Below are 19,882 nucleotides of genomic sequence, written 5' to 3'. Positions count from 1 at the left end.
TTTTTTTTTTTATTATACTTTGTCGCTGTCTCCCGCGTTTGCGAGGTAGCGCAAGGAAACAGACGAAAGAAATGGCCCAACCCCCCCCCATACACATGTATATACAATACGTCCACACACGCAAATATACATACCTACACAGCTTTCCATGGTTTACCCCAGACGCCTCACATGCCCTGATTCAATTCACTGACAGCACGTCAACCCCGGTATACCACATCGCTCCAATTCACTCTATTCCTTGCCCTCCTTTCACCCTCCTGCATGTTCAGGCCCCGATCACACAAAATCTTTTTCACTCCATCTTTCCACCTCCAATTTGGTCTCCCTCTTCTCCTCGTTCCCTCCACCTCCGACACATATATCCTCTTGGTCAATCTTTCCTCACTCATTCTCTCCATATGCCCAAACCACTTCAAAACACCCTCTTCTGCTCTCTCAACCACGCTCTTTTTATTTCCACACATCTCTCTTACCCTTACGTTACTCACTCGATCAAACCACCTCACACCACACATTGTCCTCAAACATCTCATTTCCAGCACATCCATCCTCCTGCGCACAACTCTATCCATAACCCACGCCTCGCAACCATACAACATTGTTGGAACCACTATTCCTTCAAACATACCCATTTTTGCTTTCCGAGATAATGTTCTCGACTTCCACACATTCTTCAAGGCCCCCAGAATTTTCGCCCCCTCCCCCACCCTATGATCCACTTCCGCTTCCATGGTTCCATCCGCTGCCAGATCCACTCCCAGATATCTAAAACACTTCACTTCCTCCAGTTTTTCTCCATTCAAACTCACCTCCCAATTGACTTGACCCTCAACCCTACTGTACCTAATAACCTTGCTCTTATTCACATTTACTCTTAACTTTTTTCTTCCACACACTTTACCAAACTCAGTCACCAGCTTCTGCAGTTTCTCACATGAATCAGCCACCAGCGCTGTATCATCAGCGAACAACAACTGACTCACTTCCCAAGCTCTCTCATCCCCAACAGACTTCATACTTGCCCCTCTTTCCAAAACTCTTGCATTTACCTCCCTAACAACCCCATCCATAAACAAATTAAACAACCATGGAGACATCACACACCCCTGCCGCAAACCTACATTCACTGAGAACCAATCACTTTCCTCTCTTCCTACACGTACACATGCCTTACATCCTCGATAAAAACTTTTCACTGCTTCTAACAACTTTCCTCCCACACCATATATTCTTAATACCTTCCACAGAGCATCTCTATCAACTCTATCATATGCCTTCTCCAGATCCATAAATGCTACATACAAATCCATTTGCTTTTCTAAGTATTTCTCACATACATTCTTCAAAGCAAACACCTGATCCACACATCCTCTACCACTTCTGAAACCACACTGCTCTTCCCCAATCTGATGCTCTGTACATTCCTTCACCCTCTCAATCAATACCCTCCCATATAATTTACCAGGAATACTCAACAAACTTATACCTCTGTAATTTGAGCACTCACTCTTATCCCCTTTGCCTTTGTACAATGGCACTATGCACGCATTCCGCCAATCCTCAGGCACCTCACCTGAGGATATATATATATATATATATATATATATATATATATATATATATATATATATATATATATATATATATATATATATATATACATCCTAACCCAGGTACATACTACTCTCTACTGTCTCATATATCAAAATTCATCGGTAAACAAATCATAGAAAAAGATATGTCAATTAGAAACAGCTGGCAAGAACGATATCAATGTCGTTATATCAGAAACCATGATTGAAGATTTCATATTGAGAGTTTTCTCATTCGCTCTACAGATGAAAGTGATTTTCATGCTGATGAAATGTTTTTCTCTTTATCAAAATATCTCTAAATATTAAGACTGAAATCTTATCATTTATCTTGCTCTTTGTGATTATCGAACAAGTAGGAATCAGGTAACCAACTGCGTTTGTAAGGTTTCTAAAATGACGATACGTTTCTTTTTCTCAGACTTTCTGTATTTATGTTTTCTCTTTAGATCTCTTCCAAGCACAAGCTTTGAGGAGAAGGAAATGTTCTCTAGATCTCTTCCAAACATAAAACCTTTAAGAGGAAACATTTCTTTTTTTACCTGCCCGAAATTGAATATGTTTGTATAGTTGTACTTGCAGACGAACACCTTTTATAGATTTCACACTCCAGGAAATATTTGAAAAATACCAACTGGTACAAAAAAAAAAGATCAAAGTATGAAGTATGTAGCTAGACGCAACATGTTTTAGAAGCATGTTATGAAGAGCCTATGATCTGTTTCTCCCTCCCTTGGATACGTGGGATCAGCGTCATCTGAGGTTGTTAAGGCTGGGTAGAACACTTTACTAAGTGACTGCACCTTATAGAGGACACTCGCCACTCCACCTACCTACAATGGGTCTTCTATATTTTGTGGGTTAAGTACAAGTGGGCTGATAAAGATAGTCATCATCATGGCCGGGAGAGATAACACAGAGACCCAACCTGCATCTCACCGGGTGTGTGAGGTAATAGATGGTCTGAGAGTTTCGTTGATCATCGTTGTGTATAAGACTTGGGTCTTAGGAGCAACGAACTTTGCATTTGACCAGATGTACTATTTTTTCGTTAGTTCAGATTTGGTTAGGCTGGGGTATAAACGTAATATTGCCTTAAAAAATTTTGGATAGAGGAAAGGAAGAGTCACCAAATTATTCAATATTTCGATTATACTACGATGCTAGTGATGGTCAGTGTGTAATTATATATCTACACTGTACGTAGAGGGAGCTGCACACCCGTGAGGCCTGTGTCTTCAACTTCCTCCATTGTCATGAACAGTCATAAGCCTCTGTGTGCTGTAAACTGCCATTGTCTCATGAATAACCTTAATCATCCACTTCTCTTATTCCAATAACCTACTTTTTTTTTCATTTTTTTCTATCAAGTTTCCTTCTCAGTTCCATGTTGTCATACGAGAATTTTTCGCATGTGTTGCTCCGCCTCTTAACCTTGGATATATATACTATGTCTTTACTCTTATGTGTGCGCGCACACACACACACACACACATACACCAGCCCAAGCCAGGTACCAGTTTATCGATCAGCCACGAGGGAAGGATAAACAGCTCGCCGTATGCCATATCCAGACTTCGAACCCTGGAAGTGTCTCCGTGAATTATGATTAGGAACCACTACACCACCGAAGCCTTTATATATGTGTTTGTGTGTGTGTGTGTGTGTGTGTGTGTGTGTGTGTGTGTGTGTGTGAACAAAGGACGTAAGGGGAATGGGGGAGGAATGAGATGTATTTAGGGAAGCAGTCATGGCTTGCGCAAAATATGCTTGTGGTATGAGAAGCGTGGGAGGTGGGCAGATTAGAAAGGGTAGTGAGCGGTGGGATGAAGAAGTAAGATTATTAGTGAAAGAGAAGAGAGAGGCATTTGGACGATTTTTGCAGGAAATAATGCAAATGAGTGGGAGATATATACAACAAAGATGCAGGGTTAAGAGAAAGGTGCAAGAGGTGAGAAAGAGGGCAAATGAGAGTTGGGGTGAGAGAGTATCATTAAATTTTAGGGAGAATAAAAAGATGTTTTGGAAGAAGGTAAAGAAAGTGCGTAAGACAAGGGAACAAATGGGAACTTCAGTGAAAGGGGCTAATGGGGAGGTGATAACAAGTAGTGGTGATGTGAGAAGGAGATGGAGTGAGTATTTTGAAGCTTTGCTGAATGCGTTAGATGATAGAGTGGCAGATACAGGGTGTTTTGGTCGAGGTGGTGTGCAAAGTGAGAGGGTTAGGATAAATGACTTGGTAAACAGAGGAGAGATAGTAAATGCTTTGCGGAAGATGAAAGCCGGCAAGGCAGCGGGTTTGGATGGTATTACAGTGGAATTCATTTGAAAAGGGGGTGACTGTATTTTTGACTTGTTGGTAAGGTTATTTAATACATGTATGATTCATGTTGAGCTGCCTGAGGATTGGCGGAATGCTTGCATAGTGCCATTGTACAAAGGCAAAGGGGATAAGAGTGAGTGCTCAAATTACAGAGGTATAAGTTTGTTGAGTATTCCTGGGAAATTATATGGGAGGGTATTTATTGAGAGGGTGAAGGCATGTACAGTGCATCAGATTGGGGAAGAGCAGTGTGGCTTCAGAAGTGGGAGAGGATGTGTGGATCTGGTATTTGCTTTGAAGAATGTATGTGAGAAATACTTAGAAAAGCAAATGGATTTGTATGTAGCATTTATGGATCTGGAGAAGGCATATGATAGATTTGATACAGATGCTCTGTGGAAGGTATTAAGAATATATGGTGTGGGAAGCAAGATGTTAGAAGCAGTGAAAAGTTTTTATCGAGGATGTAAGGTATGTGTACGATTAGGAAGAGAGGAAAGTGATTGGTTCTCAGTGAATGTAGGTTTGCGGCAGGGGTGTGTGATGTCTTTATGGTTGTTTAATTTGTTTACGGATGGGGTTGTTAGGGAGGTGAATGCAAGAGTTTTGGAAAGAGGTGCAAGTATGCAGTCTGTTGTGGATGAGAGAGCTTGGGAAGTGAGTCAGTTGTTGTTCGCTGATGATACATCGCTGGTGGCTGATTCATGTGAGAAACTGCAGAAGCTAGTGACTGAGTTTGGTAAAGTGTGTGAAAGAAGAAACTTGAGAGTAAATGTGAATAAGAGTAAGGTTATTAGGTACAGTATGGTTGAGGGTCAAGTCAATTGGAGGTAAGTTTGAATGGAGAAAAACTGAAGGAAGTGAAGTGTTTTAGATATCTGGGAGTGGATCTGGCAGCGGATGGAACCATGGAAGCAAGAGTGAATTATAGGGTGGGGGAGGAGGGCGAAAATCCTAGGAGCGTTGAAGAATGTGTGGAAGTCGAGAACATTATCTCGGAAAGCAAAAATGGGTACGGTTGAAGGAATAGTGGTTCCAACAATGTTGCATGGTTGCGAGGCGTGGGCTATGGATAGAGCTGTGTGCAGGAGGGTGGATGTGCTGCAAATGTTTGAGGACAGTATGTGGTGTGAGGTGGTTTGATCGGGTAAGTGATAATAGGGTAAGAGAGGTGTGTGGTAATGAAAAGAGTGTGGTTGAGAGAGTAGAAGAGGGTATTTTAGAATGGTTTGGTCACATGGAGAGAATGAGTGAGGAAAGATTGACCAAGAGGATATATGTATCAGAGGTGGAGGGAAGGAGGAGAAGTGGGAGACCAAATTGGAGGTGGAAAGATGGAGTGAGAAATATTTTGAGTGATCGGGGCAGGAGGGTGAAAGGCGTGCAAGGAATAGAGAGAATTGGAACGATGTGGTATAACGGGGTCGACGTGCTGTCAATGGATTGAATCAGGGCATGTGAAGCGTCTGGTGTAAACCATGGAAAGTTCTGTGGGGCCTGGATGTGGAAAGGGAGCTGTGGTTTCGGGGCATTATTACATGACAGCTAGAGACTGAGTGTGAACGAATGGGGCCTTTGTCTTTTCCTAGTACTACCTCGCACACATGAGGGGGGAGGGTGTTGCTATTCCGTGTTTGGCGGGTTGGCGATGGGAATAAATAAAGGAAGACGATATGAATTATGTACATGGGTATATATGTATATGTCTGTGCGTGTATATATATGTATACATTGAGATGTATAGGGATGTACATGTGCTGTGTGTGGACGTGCATGTATATACATGTGTATAGGGGTGGGTTGGACCATTCTTTCGTCTGTTTCCTTGCGCTACCTCGCTAACGCGGGAGACAGCGACATAGCAAAATAAATAATATATATATATATATATATATATATATATATATATATATATATATATATATATATATATATATATATATATATATACATATATATGTATATTGTCCAAGACGTCTTGGACAATAGCATGTTTACCAAATGGCGTCCTAGCTGCGTCTCTTTGTTGTATATCAACTGACTGTTATATTTCTCTCTTGTGTCTCCCCTCATGTGATTATTACACGAAAGTGCACTTGCGAACTTATCGTGTTTCATTTTCACGTGGACTCTTTGGAATATATATATATATATATATATATATATATATATATATATATATATATATATATATATATATATATATATTTTTTTTTTTTTTTTCAAACTATTCGCCATTTCCCGCGTCAGCGAGGTAGCGTTAAGAACAGAGGACTGGGCCATTGAGAGAATATCCTCACCTGGCCCCCTTCTCTGTTCCTTCTTTTGGAAAATTAAAAAAAATTGAGAGGGGAGGATTTCCAGCCCCCCGCTCCCTTCCCTTTTAGTCGCCTTCTACGACACGCAGGGAATACGTGGGAAGTATTTTCTCCCCTATCCCCAGGGATGATATATATATATATATATATATATATATATATATATATATATATATATATATATATATATATATATATATATTATATATTTTAGATATATATATATATATATATATATATATATATATATATATATATATATATATATATATATATATATAAGATATATATATATATATATATATATATATATATATATATATATATATATATATATATATATCTTATCCCTAGGGATAGGGGAGAAAGAATACTTCCCACGCATTCCTCACGTGTCGTGGAAAGCGACTAAAGGGGACGGGAGCGGGGGGCTGGAAACCCTCCCCTCCTTGTATATTAACTTTCTAAAAGGGGAAACAGAAGAAGGAGTCACGCAGGGAGTGCTCATCCTCCTCGAAAGCTCAGAATGGGGTGTCTATATGTGGGTAGATGTAACCAAGATGAGAAAAATGGAGAGATAGGTAGTATCTTTGAGGAAAGGAACCTGGATGTTTTGTCTCTGAGTGAAGCGAAGCTTAAGGATAAAGGGGACCATTGGTTTGGGAATGTCTCTGGAGTAAAGTCAGGGGTTAGTGAGAGGACAAGAGCAAGGGAATGAGTAGCACTACTCATGAAACAGGAGTGGAGAGAGTATGTGATAGAGTGTAAGAAAGTAAACTCTAGATTGATATGGGTAAAACTGAAAGCGGATGGAGAGAGGTGGGTAATGATTGGTGCATATGCACCTGGTCATGAAAAGAAAGATCATGAGAGGCAAGTGTTTTGGGAGCAGCTGATTGAATGTGTTAATGGTTTTGATGCACGACACCAGGTTACAGAGATGGGTGATTGGAATGCAAGGGTGAGTAATGTGGCAGTTAAGGGAATAACTGGCGTACATGGGGTGTTCATTGTTGTAAACGGAAATGGTGAAGGGCTTGTATATTTATGTGCTGAAAAAGGACTGGTGATTGGGAATACCTGGTTTAAAAAGAGAGATATACATAAGTATACGTATGTAAGTAGAAGAGATGGCCAGAGAGCGTTATTGGATTACGTGTTAATTGATAGGCGCGCGAAAGAGAGACTTTTGTATGTTAATGTGCTGAGAGGTGCAACTGGAGGGATGTCTGATCATTATCTTGTGGAGGCGAAAGTGAAGATTTGTAGAGGTTTTCAGAAAAGAAGAGACAATGTTGGGGTGAAAAGAGTGGTGAGAGTAAGTGAGCTTGGGAAGGAGGCTTGTATGAGGAAGTACAAGAAAAGACTGAGTACAGAATGGAAAAAGGTGAGAACAAAAGAGGTAAGGGAAGTGGGGGAGGAATGGGATGTATTTAGGGAAGCAGTGATGGCTTCCGCAAAAGATGCTTGTGGCATGAGAAGCGTGGGAGGTGGGCAGATTAGAAAGGGTAGTGAGTGGTGGGATGAAGAGGTAAGATTATTAATGAAAGAGAAGAGAGAGGCATTCGGACGATTTTTGCAGCGAAATAATGCAAATGAGTTACAGATGTATAAAAGAAAGAGGCAAGAGGTCAAGAGAAAGGTGCAGAAAGTGAAAAAGTGAGCAAATGAGAGTTGGGGTGAGAGAGTATCATTAAATTTTAGGGAGAATAAAAAGATGTTTTGGAAGAAGGTAAATAAAGTGCGTAAGACAAGGGAACAAATGGAGACTTCAATGAAGGGGGCTAATGGGGCTGTAATGACAAGTAGTGGTGATGTGAGAAGGAGATGGAGTGAGTATTTTGAAGGCTTATTGAATGTGTTTGATGATAGAGTGGCAGATATAGGGTGTTTTGGTCGAGGTGGTGTGCAAAGTGAGAGTGCTTGGGAAAATTATTTGGTAAACAGAGAAGAGGTAGTAAAATCTTTGTAGAAGATGAAAGCCGGCAATGCAGCGTGTTTGAATGATATTGCAGTGGAATTTATTAGGAAAGGGGTGACCGTATTGTTGATTGGTTGGTGAGGTTATTTAATGTGTGTATGACTCATGCTGAGGTGCCGGAGAATTGGTGAAATGCTTCCATAGTGCCATTATGCAAAGGTGAAGGGGTTAAAAGTAAGTGCTGAAATTACAGAGGTATAAGTTTGTTGAGTATTCTTGGGAAATTATATGGGAGGGTATTGATTAAGAATGTGAAGGCATGTACAGAGGTCAGATTGGGGCAGAGCAGTGTGGATTCAAAAGTGGTAGAGGAGGTGTCGATCAGGTATCTGCTTTGAAGAATGTATATGAGAAATACCTAGAAAAGCAAATGGATTTTTATGTAGCATTTATGGATCTGGAGAAGGCATATGACAGAGTTGATGCAGTTGCTCTGAGGAAGGTATTAAGAATATATGGTGTGGGAGGCAAGTTGTTAGAAGCAGTGAAAAGTATTTATCGAGGATGTAAGGCATGTGTCCGTGCAAGAAGAGAGAAAAGTGATTGGTTCTCAGTGAATGTACGTTTGCAGCAGGGTATGTGATATCTCCATGGTTGTTTAATTTGTTTATGGATGGGGTTATTAAAGAGGTGAATGCAAGAGTTTTGGAAAGAGGGGCAAGTATGCAGTCTGTTGTGGATGAGAGAGCTTGGGAAGTGAGTCAGTTGTTGTTCGCTGATGATACAGCGCTGGTGGCTGATTCATATGAGAAACTGCAGAAGCTGGTGACTGAGTTTGGTAAAGTGTGTAAAAGAAAGTTGAGAGTAAATGTGAATAAGAGCAAGGTTGTTAGGTACAGTAGGGTTGAGGAACAAGTCAACTGGGAGATAAGTTTGAATGGAGAAAACTGGAAAAAGTGAAGTGTTTTAGATATCTGGGAGTGGATTTGGCAGCGGATGGAACCATGGAAGGGGAATTGAATCATAGTGTGGGGTAGGGGACGAAAGTTCTGGGAGCGTTGAAGAATGTGTGGAAGTCGAGAACATTATCTCGGAAATCAAAAATGGGTATGTTTGAAGGAATAGTGGTTCCAACAATGTTATATGGTTGCGAGCCGTGGGCTATGGATAGAGTTGTGCGGAGGAGGGTGGATGTGCTACAAATGAGATGTTTGAGGACAATATATGGTGTGAGTTGGTTTGATCGAGTAAGTAATAACAGTGTAAGAGAGATGTGTGGTAGTGAAAAGAGTGTGGTTGAGAGAGCAGAAGAAGGTGTTTTGAAATGGTTTGGTTACGACAGAATGGACAGAATGGACAGAATGAGTGAGGAAAGATTGACCAAGGGGATATATGTGTTAGAGGTGGAGGGAACGAGGAGAAGTGGGAGACCAAATTGGAGGTGGAGAGATGGAGTGAAAAAGATTTTGAGTGATCGGGGCCTGAACATGCAGGAGGGTGAAAGGCGTGCAAAGAATAGAGTGAATTGGAACGATGTGGTCTACCGGGGTCGACGTGATGTCAATGGATTGAATCAGGGCATGTGAAGCGTCTGGTGTAAACCATGGAAAGTTCTGTGGGGCCTGGATGTGGAAAGGGAGCTGTGGTTTCTGTGCATTATTACATGACAGCTAGAGACTGAGTGTGAACGAATGTGGCGTTTATTGTCTTTTCCCATCGCTACCTCGCGCACATGAGGAGGGATGGGGTTGTTATTTCGTGTGTGGCCTGGTGCCGATGGGAATGAGTAAAGGCAGACAGTGTGAACTATGTACATGTGTATATATGTATATTTCTGTGTGTGTATATATATGTATACGTTAAGATGTATAGGTATGTATATTTGCGTGTGTGGACGTGTATGTATATACATGTGTATGTGGGTGGGTTGGGCCATTCTTTCGTCTGTTTCTTTGCACTACCTCGCTAACGCGGGAGACAGCAACAAAGCTAAATGATATATATATATATATATATATATATATATATATATATATATATATATATATATATATATATATATATATATATATATATATATATTTATTTATTTATTTATTTATTTTGCTTTCTCGCTGTCTCCCGCGCCTGCGAGGTAGCGCAAGGAAACAGACGAAAGAAATGGCCCAACCCACCCCCACACACATGCACACACACACACACACACACGTCCACACACGCAAACATACACACCCACACATCCCAACGTACACACATATATACACACACAGACAGACACATATACACACATGCACACAATTCACACTGTCTGCCCCTACTCACCCCCGTCGCTACCCCGCCACACAAGGAATAACATCCCCCTCCCCCCTCATATATCTTCACCTTCGACTCCACAAGATAATGATCAGACATCCCTCCAGTTGCACCTCTCACCACATTAACATCCAAAAGTCTCTCTTTCGCGCCCTATCAATTAACACGTAATCCAATAACGCTTTCTGGCCATCTCTCCCACTTACATGCGTATACTTATGTATATCTCGCTTTTTAAACCAGGTATTCCCAATCACCAGTCCTTTTTCAGCACATAAATCTACAAGCTATTCACCATTTCCATTTACAACACTGAAAACCCCATGTATACCAATTATTCCCTCAACTGCCACATTACTCACCTTTGTATTCAAATCACCCATCACTATAACCCGGTCTTGTGCATCAAAACCACTAACACACTCATTCAGCTGCTCCCAAAACACTTGCCTCTCATGATCTTTCTTCTCATGCCCAAGTGCATATGCACCAATACTCACCCATCTCTCTCCATCAACTTTCAATTTTACCCATATCAATCTAGAGTTTACTTTCTTACACTCTATCACATACTCCCACAACTCCTGTTTCATGAGTAGTGCCACTCTTTCCCTTGCTCTTGTCCTCTCACTAACCCCTGACTTTACTCCCAAGACATTCCCAAACTACTCTACCCCTTTCCCTTTGAGCTTCGTTTCACTCAGAGCCAAAACATCCAGGCTCCTTTCCTCAAACATACTACCTATCTCTCCTTTTTTCTCATCTTTGTTACATCCACACACATTTAGACACCCCAATCTCATCCTTCGAGGAGGATGAGCACTCCCCGCGTGACTCCTTCTGTTTTCCCATTTAGAAAGTTAAAATACGATATATATATATATATATATATATATATATATATATATATATATATATATATATATATATATATATATATACATATATATATATATATATATATATATATATATATATATATATGTATATATATATATATATATATATATATATATATATATATATATATATATATATATATATACATACATATATGTTTATTTTTATTATTTATTTTGCTTTGTCGCTGTCTCCCGCGTTAGCGAGGTAGCGCAAGGAAACAGACGAAAGAATGGCCCAACCCGCCCACATACACATGTATATACATACATTTCCACACACGCACAATATACATACCTATACATCTCAATGTACACATATATATACACACACAGACGTATACATATATACACATGTACATAATTCATACTGTCTGCCTTTATTTGTTTCCATCGCCACCCCGCCACACATGGAATAACATATATGTTGTATATATATATACATATATGTTTGGGTGAAGAGAGTGGTGAGAGTAAGTGAGCTTAGGAAGGAGACTTATGTGAGGAAGAACCAGGAGAGACTGAATACAGAATGGAAAAAGGTGAGAACAAAGGACGTAAGGGGAGTGGGGGAGGAATGGGATGTATTTAGGGAAGCAGTGATGGCTTGCGGAAAAAATGCTTGTGCCATGAGACGGGTGGGAGGTGTGCAGATTAGAAAGGGTAGTGAGTGGTGGGATGAAGAAGTAAGATTATTAATGAAAGAGGAGAGAGAGGCATTTGGACGTTTTTTGCACGGAAAAAATGCAAATGAGTGGGAGAGGTATAAAAGAAAGAGGCAGGAGGTCAAGAGAAAGGTGCAAGAGGTGAAAAAGAGGGCAAATGAGAGCTGGGGTGAGAGAGTATCGTTAAATTTTAGGGAGAATAAAAAGATCTTTCGGAACGAGGTAAATAAAGTGCGTAAGAAAAGGGAGAAAATGGGAACTTCAGTGAAGGGGGCTAATGGGGAGGTGATAACAAGTAATGGTGATGTGAGAAGGAGATGGAGTGAGTATTTTGAAGGTTTGTTGAATGTGTTTGATGATAGAGTGGCAGATACAGGGTGTTTTGGTCGAGGTGGTGTGCAAAGTGAGAGGGTTAGGGAAAATGATTTGGTAAATAGAGAAGAGGTAGTAAAAGCTTTGCGGAAGATGAAAGCCGGTAAGGCAGCAGGTTTGGATGGTATTGCAGTGGAATATATCAAAAAAGGGGGTGACTGTATTGTTGACTAGTTGGTAAGGTTATTTAATGTATGTATGATTCATGGGGAGGTGCCTGAGGATGGGCGGAATGCTTGCATAGTGCCATTGTACAAAGGCAAAGGGGATAAGAGTGATTGCTCAAATTACAGAGGTATAAGTTTGTTGAGTATTCCTGGTAAATTATATGGGAGGGTATTGATTGAGAGGGTGAAGGCATGTACAGAGCATCAGATTGGGGAAGAGCAGTGTGGTTTCAGAAGTGGTAGAGGATGTGTGGATCAGGTGTTTGCTTTGAAGAATGTATGTGAGAAATACTTAGAAAAACAAATGGATTTGTATGTAGCATTTATGGATCTGGAGAAGGCATATGATAGAGTTGATAGAGATGCTCTGTGGAAGGTTTTAAGAATATATGGTGTGGGAGGCAAGTTGCTAGAAGCAGTGAAAGGTTTTTATCGAGGATGTAAGGCATGTGTACGTGTAGGAAGAGAGGAAAGTGATTGGTTCTCAGTGAATGTAGGTTTGCGGCAGGGGTGTGTGATGTCTCCATGGTTGTTTAATTTGTTTATGGATGGGGTTGTTAGGGAGGTGAATGCAAGAGTTTTGAAAAGAGGGGCAAGTATGCAGTCTGTTCTGGATGAGAGAGCTTGGGAAGTGAGTCAGTTGTTGTTCGCTGATGATACAGCGCTGGTGGCTGATTCATGTGAGAAACTGCAGAAGCTGGTGACTGAGTTTGGTAAAGTGTGTGAAAGAAGAAAGTTAAGAGTAAATGTGAATAAGAGCAAAGTTATTAGGTACAGTATGGTTGAGGGTCAAGTCAATTGGAAGGTAAGTTTGAATGGAGAAAAACTGGAGGAAGTAAAGTGTTTTAGATATCTGGGAGTGGATCTGGCAGAGGATGGAACCATGGAAGCGGAAGTGAATCATAGGGTGGGGGAGGGGGCGAAAATTCTGGGTGTATTGAAGATTGTTTGGAAGTCGACAACATTATCTAGGAAAGCAAAAATGGGTATGTTTGAAGGAATAGTGGTTCCAACAATGTTGTATGGTTGCGAGGCGTGGGCTGTGGATAGAGTTGTGCGCAGGAGGGTGGATGTGCTGGAAATAAGATGTTTGAGGGCAATATGTGGTTGAGGTGGTTTGATCGAGTAAGTAATGTAAGGGTAAGAGAGATGTGTGGAAATAAAAAGAGTGTGTTTGAGAGAGCAGAAGAGGGTGTTTTGAAATGGTCTGGGCACATGGAGAGAATGAGTGAGGAAAGATTGACCAAGAGGATATATGTGTCAGAGGTGGAGGGAACGAGAAGTGGGAAACCAAATTGGAGGTGGAAAGATGGAGTGAAAAAGATTTTGTGTGATCGGGGCCTGAACATGCAGGAGGGTGAAAAGCGTACAAGGAATAGAGTGAATTGGAACGATGTGGTATACCGGGCTCGACGTGCTGTCAATGGATTGAACCAGGGCATGTGAAGCGTCTGGGGTAAACCTTGGAAGGTTGTGTGAATCCTGGATGTGGAAAGGGAGCTGTGGTTTCGGTGCATTATTACATGACAGCTAGAGACTGAGTGTGAACGAATGTGGCCTTCGTTGTCTTTTCCTAGCGCTACCTCGCACACATGAGGGGGGACGGGGTTGATATTCCATGTGTGGCGTGGTGGCGATGGGAACAAATAAAGGCAGACAGTATGAATTATGTACATGTGTATATATGTATATGTCTCTGTGTGTATATATATGTGTACATTGAGATGTATAGGTATGTATATTTGCGTGTGTGGACGTGTATGTATATACATGTGTATGTGGGCGGGTTGGGCCATTCTTTCGTCTGTTTCCTTGCGCTACCTCGCTAACGCGGGAGACAGCGACAAAGCAAAATAAAAAAAAGATATAAAAAAATATATATATATATTCCTATGAGTCCACGGGTAAAATGAAACACGATAAGTTCCCAAGTGCACTTTCGTGTAATAATCACATCATCAGGGGAGAAACAAGAGAGAAATATAACAGTCAGCTGATATACAACGAATAGACGTAGCTAGGACGTCATTTGGTAAACATGCGATTGTCCAAGACAGACAACGTGCGTTCATAAACTTGTCATTTTACAAATTTGATCAACAATAAAGTTTTCTAATTTGTATACACCATCACTAATATTAAGATTATAATTCTTTGTGTATTTGATAATAGAAGATTTAATGATATTTCTCGTGGTAATTGACTCAGAGTTCATAATGAGATGGCATTATTCCAGTCAATACAATGATCATAGTTTTTAACGTGATTAAACAAGGCATTTGATTCTTGTCCCGTTCTTATACTATACTTATGTTGCTTAAGTCCAACAGAAAGATCCTTTCCAGTCTGCCCAACATAAGCTTTATCACAATTTCCACATGGCACTTTATAGATGCATCCAGCAGAATTTTCTGGTGAATATATTGGTTTGTTGGTTGTTTCATGTGTATTAGTGATACACCTGTATCATATATGGTTACATTAATACACCTGTATCATATATGGTTACACTAATACACCTGTATCTTATATGGTTACACTAATACACATGTATCATATATGATTACACTAATACACCTGTATCATATATTGTTACACTGATACAATTGTATCTTATATGGTTACACTAATACACCTATATCAGAAGAGGTTACACTAATACACCTGTATCATGTAAGGTTACACTAATACAATTGCGTCATAAAGGGTTACACTAATACACCTGTATCATATATGGTTACACTAATACAATTGCATCATAAAGGGTTACACTAATACACCTATATCATATATGGTTACACAAATACAATTGTGTCATAAAGGGTTACACTAATACACCTGTATCTTATATGGTTACACTAATACACTTGTATCTTATATGGTTACACTAATACACCTGTATCATATATGGTTACACAAATACACCTGTATCATGTATGGTTACGCTAATACACCTGTATCATATATGATTACACTAATACTCCTGCATATTATATGGTTACACTAATACACCTGTACCATATAAGGTTGCACTAATATACCTGTATTATATAAGGTTGCACTAATACACCTGTGTCACTCGTGTGTGTGTGTGGGGGGGGGGAGGTGTTAGTAAACTCCTTTGGAAAATTCTCCATGTTTCGGAGGGCTTTCCACTAAGGCAGTCACCCAGCTACTATACTTAAACCCTAGAACATGACCTCGCCCTTTAAAGGTCAGGTCAAAGGCTAGGCAGTCATGGTCATGGGCCACACCATCATTGCTCAAGGGTTGCATCATCGTGCACATGTGATTAATCTGTGTGATCACCAGATGCAGTGGTGGGTGCCTGTGGCAGCATGGGTGATGGTGATGTCCTCGACGCTGGAGGTGGTGCAGGGGGCAAGGGTGCTCTTCCTGGGGCCCGTCACCTCCAAGAGCCATAAGAACTTCTTCATGAGCATCGCCAACGCCTTGGCTGACAACAACAATCAGGTCAGTCATGTCAGTTGGAGAAACAGGTCAGGTTTTCAGTGCTAGTTCTAGGATAACAAACAATCAAGATAACTACATCAAAACCACCAAGTCTAGTGTGTGTGTGTCTTTTAACCTCCGTGCGGCCGAGGTGGCCGGACGCCCTGACCAGGGTTCGAAGGCGCCCCGTGGTATATATATATATATATATATATATATATATATATATATATATATATATATATATATATATATATATATATATATATATATATTCTTTCTTTCTTTTGTACTATTCGCCATTTCCCGCATTAGCGAGGTAGCGTTATCAACAGAGGACTGGGCCTTAGAGAGAATATCCTCACCTGGCCCCCTTCTCTGTTCCTTCTTTTGGAAAAAAAAAAAAAAAAAACGAGAGGGGAGGATTTCCAGCCACCCGCTCCCTTCCCTTTTAGTCGCCTTCTACGACACGCAGGGAATACGTGGGAAGTATTCTTTCTCCCCTATCCCCAGGGATATATATATATATATATATACATAAACACCCATACATGCACATATACATATATACACATATACACACACATGAATATATATTTACACTTGCTTGCCTTAATCCATTTCCGCTGCCACTCTGCCACACAGGAAATAGCATCCACCCACTTCAGCGAAGTAGTGCCATGAAAAAAACAAAAAAGGCCACATAAAAAACAAAAAAGGCCACATTCATTCACACTCAGTCTCCAGCTTTCATGTGTAATGCACCGAAACCAAACATTATCTATGGCAAACAAAATGGTAAATAATCCCTTACACATGTATCAAAAGGAATTACACAATTATTGTATATGCCATTGATATTGTACTATATTATAAAAATCATGAGGTTCTTTGAGATTCTGCAGAATCTTGCCATCAAGACAGAAAACTTATACAGACCATTAATTCAAAAATCTCATTTGAATACAATGAGTGTATCAGGTAACTCGTCTTTTAGAATAAGAAAATAACGACCAGAGCTTGAATCATACCCATAATATTTCTACAAATATCAAATTAGGTATTTAAACTGTGCAAAACATATTACTTTCTTCAACAACAATATATATATATATATATATATATATATATATATATATATATATATATATATATATATATATATATATATATATATATATATATATATATATATTAGTTATTGGTTCTCAGTGAATGTAGGTTTGCGGCAGGGGTGTGTGATGTCTCCATGGTTGTTTAATTTGTTTATGGATGGGGTTGTTAGGGAGGTAAATGCAAGAGTTTTGGAAAGAGGGGCAAGTATGAAGTCTGTTGGGGATGAGAGAGCTTGGGAAGTGAGTCAGTTTTTGTTTGCTGATGATACAGCGCTGGTGGCTGATTCATGTGAGAAACTGCAGAAGCTGGTGACTGAGTTTGGTAAAGTGTGTGAAAGAAGAAAGTTGAAAGTAAATGTGAATAAGAGCAAGGTTATTAGGTACAGTAGGGTCGAGGGTCAAGTCAATTGGGAGGTAAGTTTGAATGGAGCAAAATTGGAGGAAGTAAAGTGTTTTAGATATCTGGGAGTGGATCTGGCAGCGGATGGAACCATGGAAGCGGAAGTGGATCATAGGGTGGGGGAGGGGGCGAAAATCCTGGGAGCCTTGAAGAATGTGTGGAAGTCGAGAACATTATCTCGGAAAGCAAAAATGGGTATGTTTGAAGGAATAGTGGTTCCAACAATGTTGTATGGTTGCGAGGCGTGGGCTATGGATAGAGTTGTGCGCAGGAGGATGGATGTGCTGGAAATGAGATGTTTGAGGACAATGTGAGGTGTGAGGTGGTTTGATCGAGTAAGTAACGTAAGGATAAGACAGATGTGTGGAAATAAAAAGAGCGTGGTTGAGAGAGCAGAAGAGGGTGTTTTGAAATGGTTTGGGCACATGGAGAGAATGAGTGAGGAAAGATTGACCAAGAGGATATATGTGTCGGAGGTGGAGGGAACGAGGAGAATTGGGAGACCAAATTGGAGGTGGAAAGATGGAGTGAAAAATATTTTGTGTGATCGGGGCCTGAACATGCAGGAGGGTGAAAGGAGGGCAAGGAATAGAGTGAATTGGATCGATGTGGTATACCGGGGTTGACGTGCTGTCAGTGGATTGAATCAGGGCATGTGAAGCGTCTGTGATAAACCATGGAAAGCTGTGTAGGTATGTATATTTGCGTGTGTGGACGTATGTGTATACATGTGTATGGGGGTGGGTTGGGCCATTTCTTTCGTCTGTTTCCTTGCGCTACCTCGCAAACGCGGGAGACAGCGACAAAGCAAAAAAAAAAAGAAAAAAAAAAAAAAAAATATATATATATATATATATATATATATATATATATATATATATATATATATATATATATATATATATATACCTATGTACATAATTCATACTTGCTGCTTTTATTAATTTCCGTCGCCACCCCGCCACACATGCAATGACAACCCCTTCCTCCCACACGCGCACGAGGTAGCGCTAGGAAAAGACAACAAAGGCCACATTCGTTTACACTCAGTTTCTAGCTGTCATGTATGAGGCACCGAAACCACAGATACCTTTCCACATCCAGGCCCCACAAAACTTTCCATGGTTTACCCCAGACACTTCACATGCCCTGATTCAATCCATTGACATCACGTCGACCCCGGTATACCACATCGTTCCAATTCACTCTATTCTTTGCACGCCTTTCACCCTCCTGCACATTCAGGCCCCGATCGCTCAAAATCTTTTTCACTCCATCCTTCCACCTCCAATTTGGTCTCCCACTTCTCGCTCCCTGCACCTCTGACACATATATCCTCTTTGTCAATTTTTCCTCCCTCATTCTCTCCATTTGACCAAACCATGTCAAAACACCCTCTTCTGCTCTTTCAACCATACTCTTTTTATTACCACACATCTCTCTAACCCCTTCATTACTTACTCGATCAAACTACCTCACACCACATATTGCACTCAAACATTTCATTTCCAGCACATACACCCTCCTCCGCACAACTCTATCTATAGCCCACGTCTCGCAACCATATAACATTGTTGGAACACTATTCCTTCGAACACACACATTTTTGCTTTCCGATATAATGTTCTCGACTTCCACACCTTTTTCAACGCTCCCAGAACTTTTGCCCCCTCCCCCACCCTGTGACTCACTTCCGCTTCCATGGTTCCATCCGCTGCCAGATTCACTCCCAGATACCTAAAACGGTTCACTTCCTCCAGTTTTTCTCCATTCAAACTTACCTCCCAGTTGACTTGTCCCTCAACCCTACTGTACCTAATTACCTTGCTCTTATTCGCATTTACTCTCAGCTTTCTTCTTTCACACACTTTACCAAACTCAGTCACCAGCTTCTGCAGTTTCTCACCCGAACCAGACACTAGCGCTGTATCATCAGCGAACAACAACTGACTCACTTCCCAAGCCCTCTCATCCACAACAGACTGCATACTTGCCCCTCTCTCCAAAACTCTTGCATTCACCTCCCTAACAACCTCCCTAGCAACTTGCTTCCCAAACCATATATTCTTAATACCTTCCTCAGAGCATCTCTATCAAAATCTATCATATGCTACAAAAATGTTACATAAAAATCTGTTTGTTTCTAAGTATTTCTCATACACATTCTTCAAAGCAAACACCTGATCCACACATCCTCTACCACTTCTGAAACCAAACTGCTCTTTCCCAATCTGATGCTCTGTACATGCCCTCACCCTCTCAATAAGTACCCTCCCATATGATTTCCCAGGAATACTCAACAAACTCATTTTTCTGTAATTTGAACGCTCACCTTTATCCC

The 19,882-nt window shown here is 40.6% G+C and overlaps 1 protein-coding gene across 1 annotated transcript in view; it reads left to right on the top strand.

The window, feature by feature from the left end:
• Positions 1-19,882, top strand: part of LOC139754186 (UDP-glycosyltransferase UGT5-like) — a 209,065-nt gene that overhangs the window by 97,195 nt on the left and 91,988 nt on the right. The window contains exon 2 of the mRNA XM_071671397.1: positions 15,886-16,047. Coding sequence (XP_071527498.1) covers positions 15,886-16,047 — 162 coding nt within the window. The remainder of the gene's footprint in view (positions 1-15,885; positions 16,048-19,882) is intronic.

Source organism: Panulirus ornatus, chromosome 16 (genome assembly GCF_036320965.1).
Source record: "Panulirus ornatus isolate Po-2019 chromosome 16, ASM3632096v1, whole genome shotgun sequence".
NCBI lineage: Eukaryota > Metazoa > Arthropoda > Malacostraca > Decapoda > Palinuridae > Panulirus > Panulirus ornatus.
This window is presented reverse-complemented; position numbering and strand designations above follow the sequence as displayed.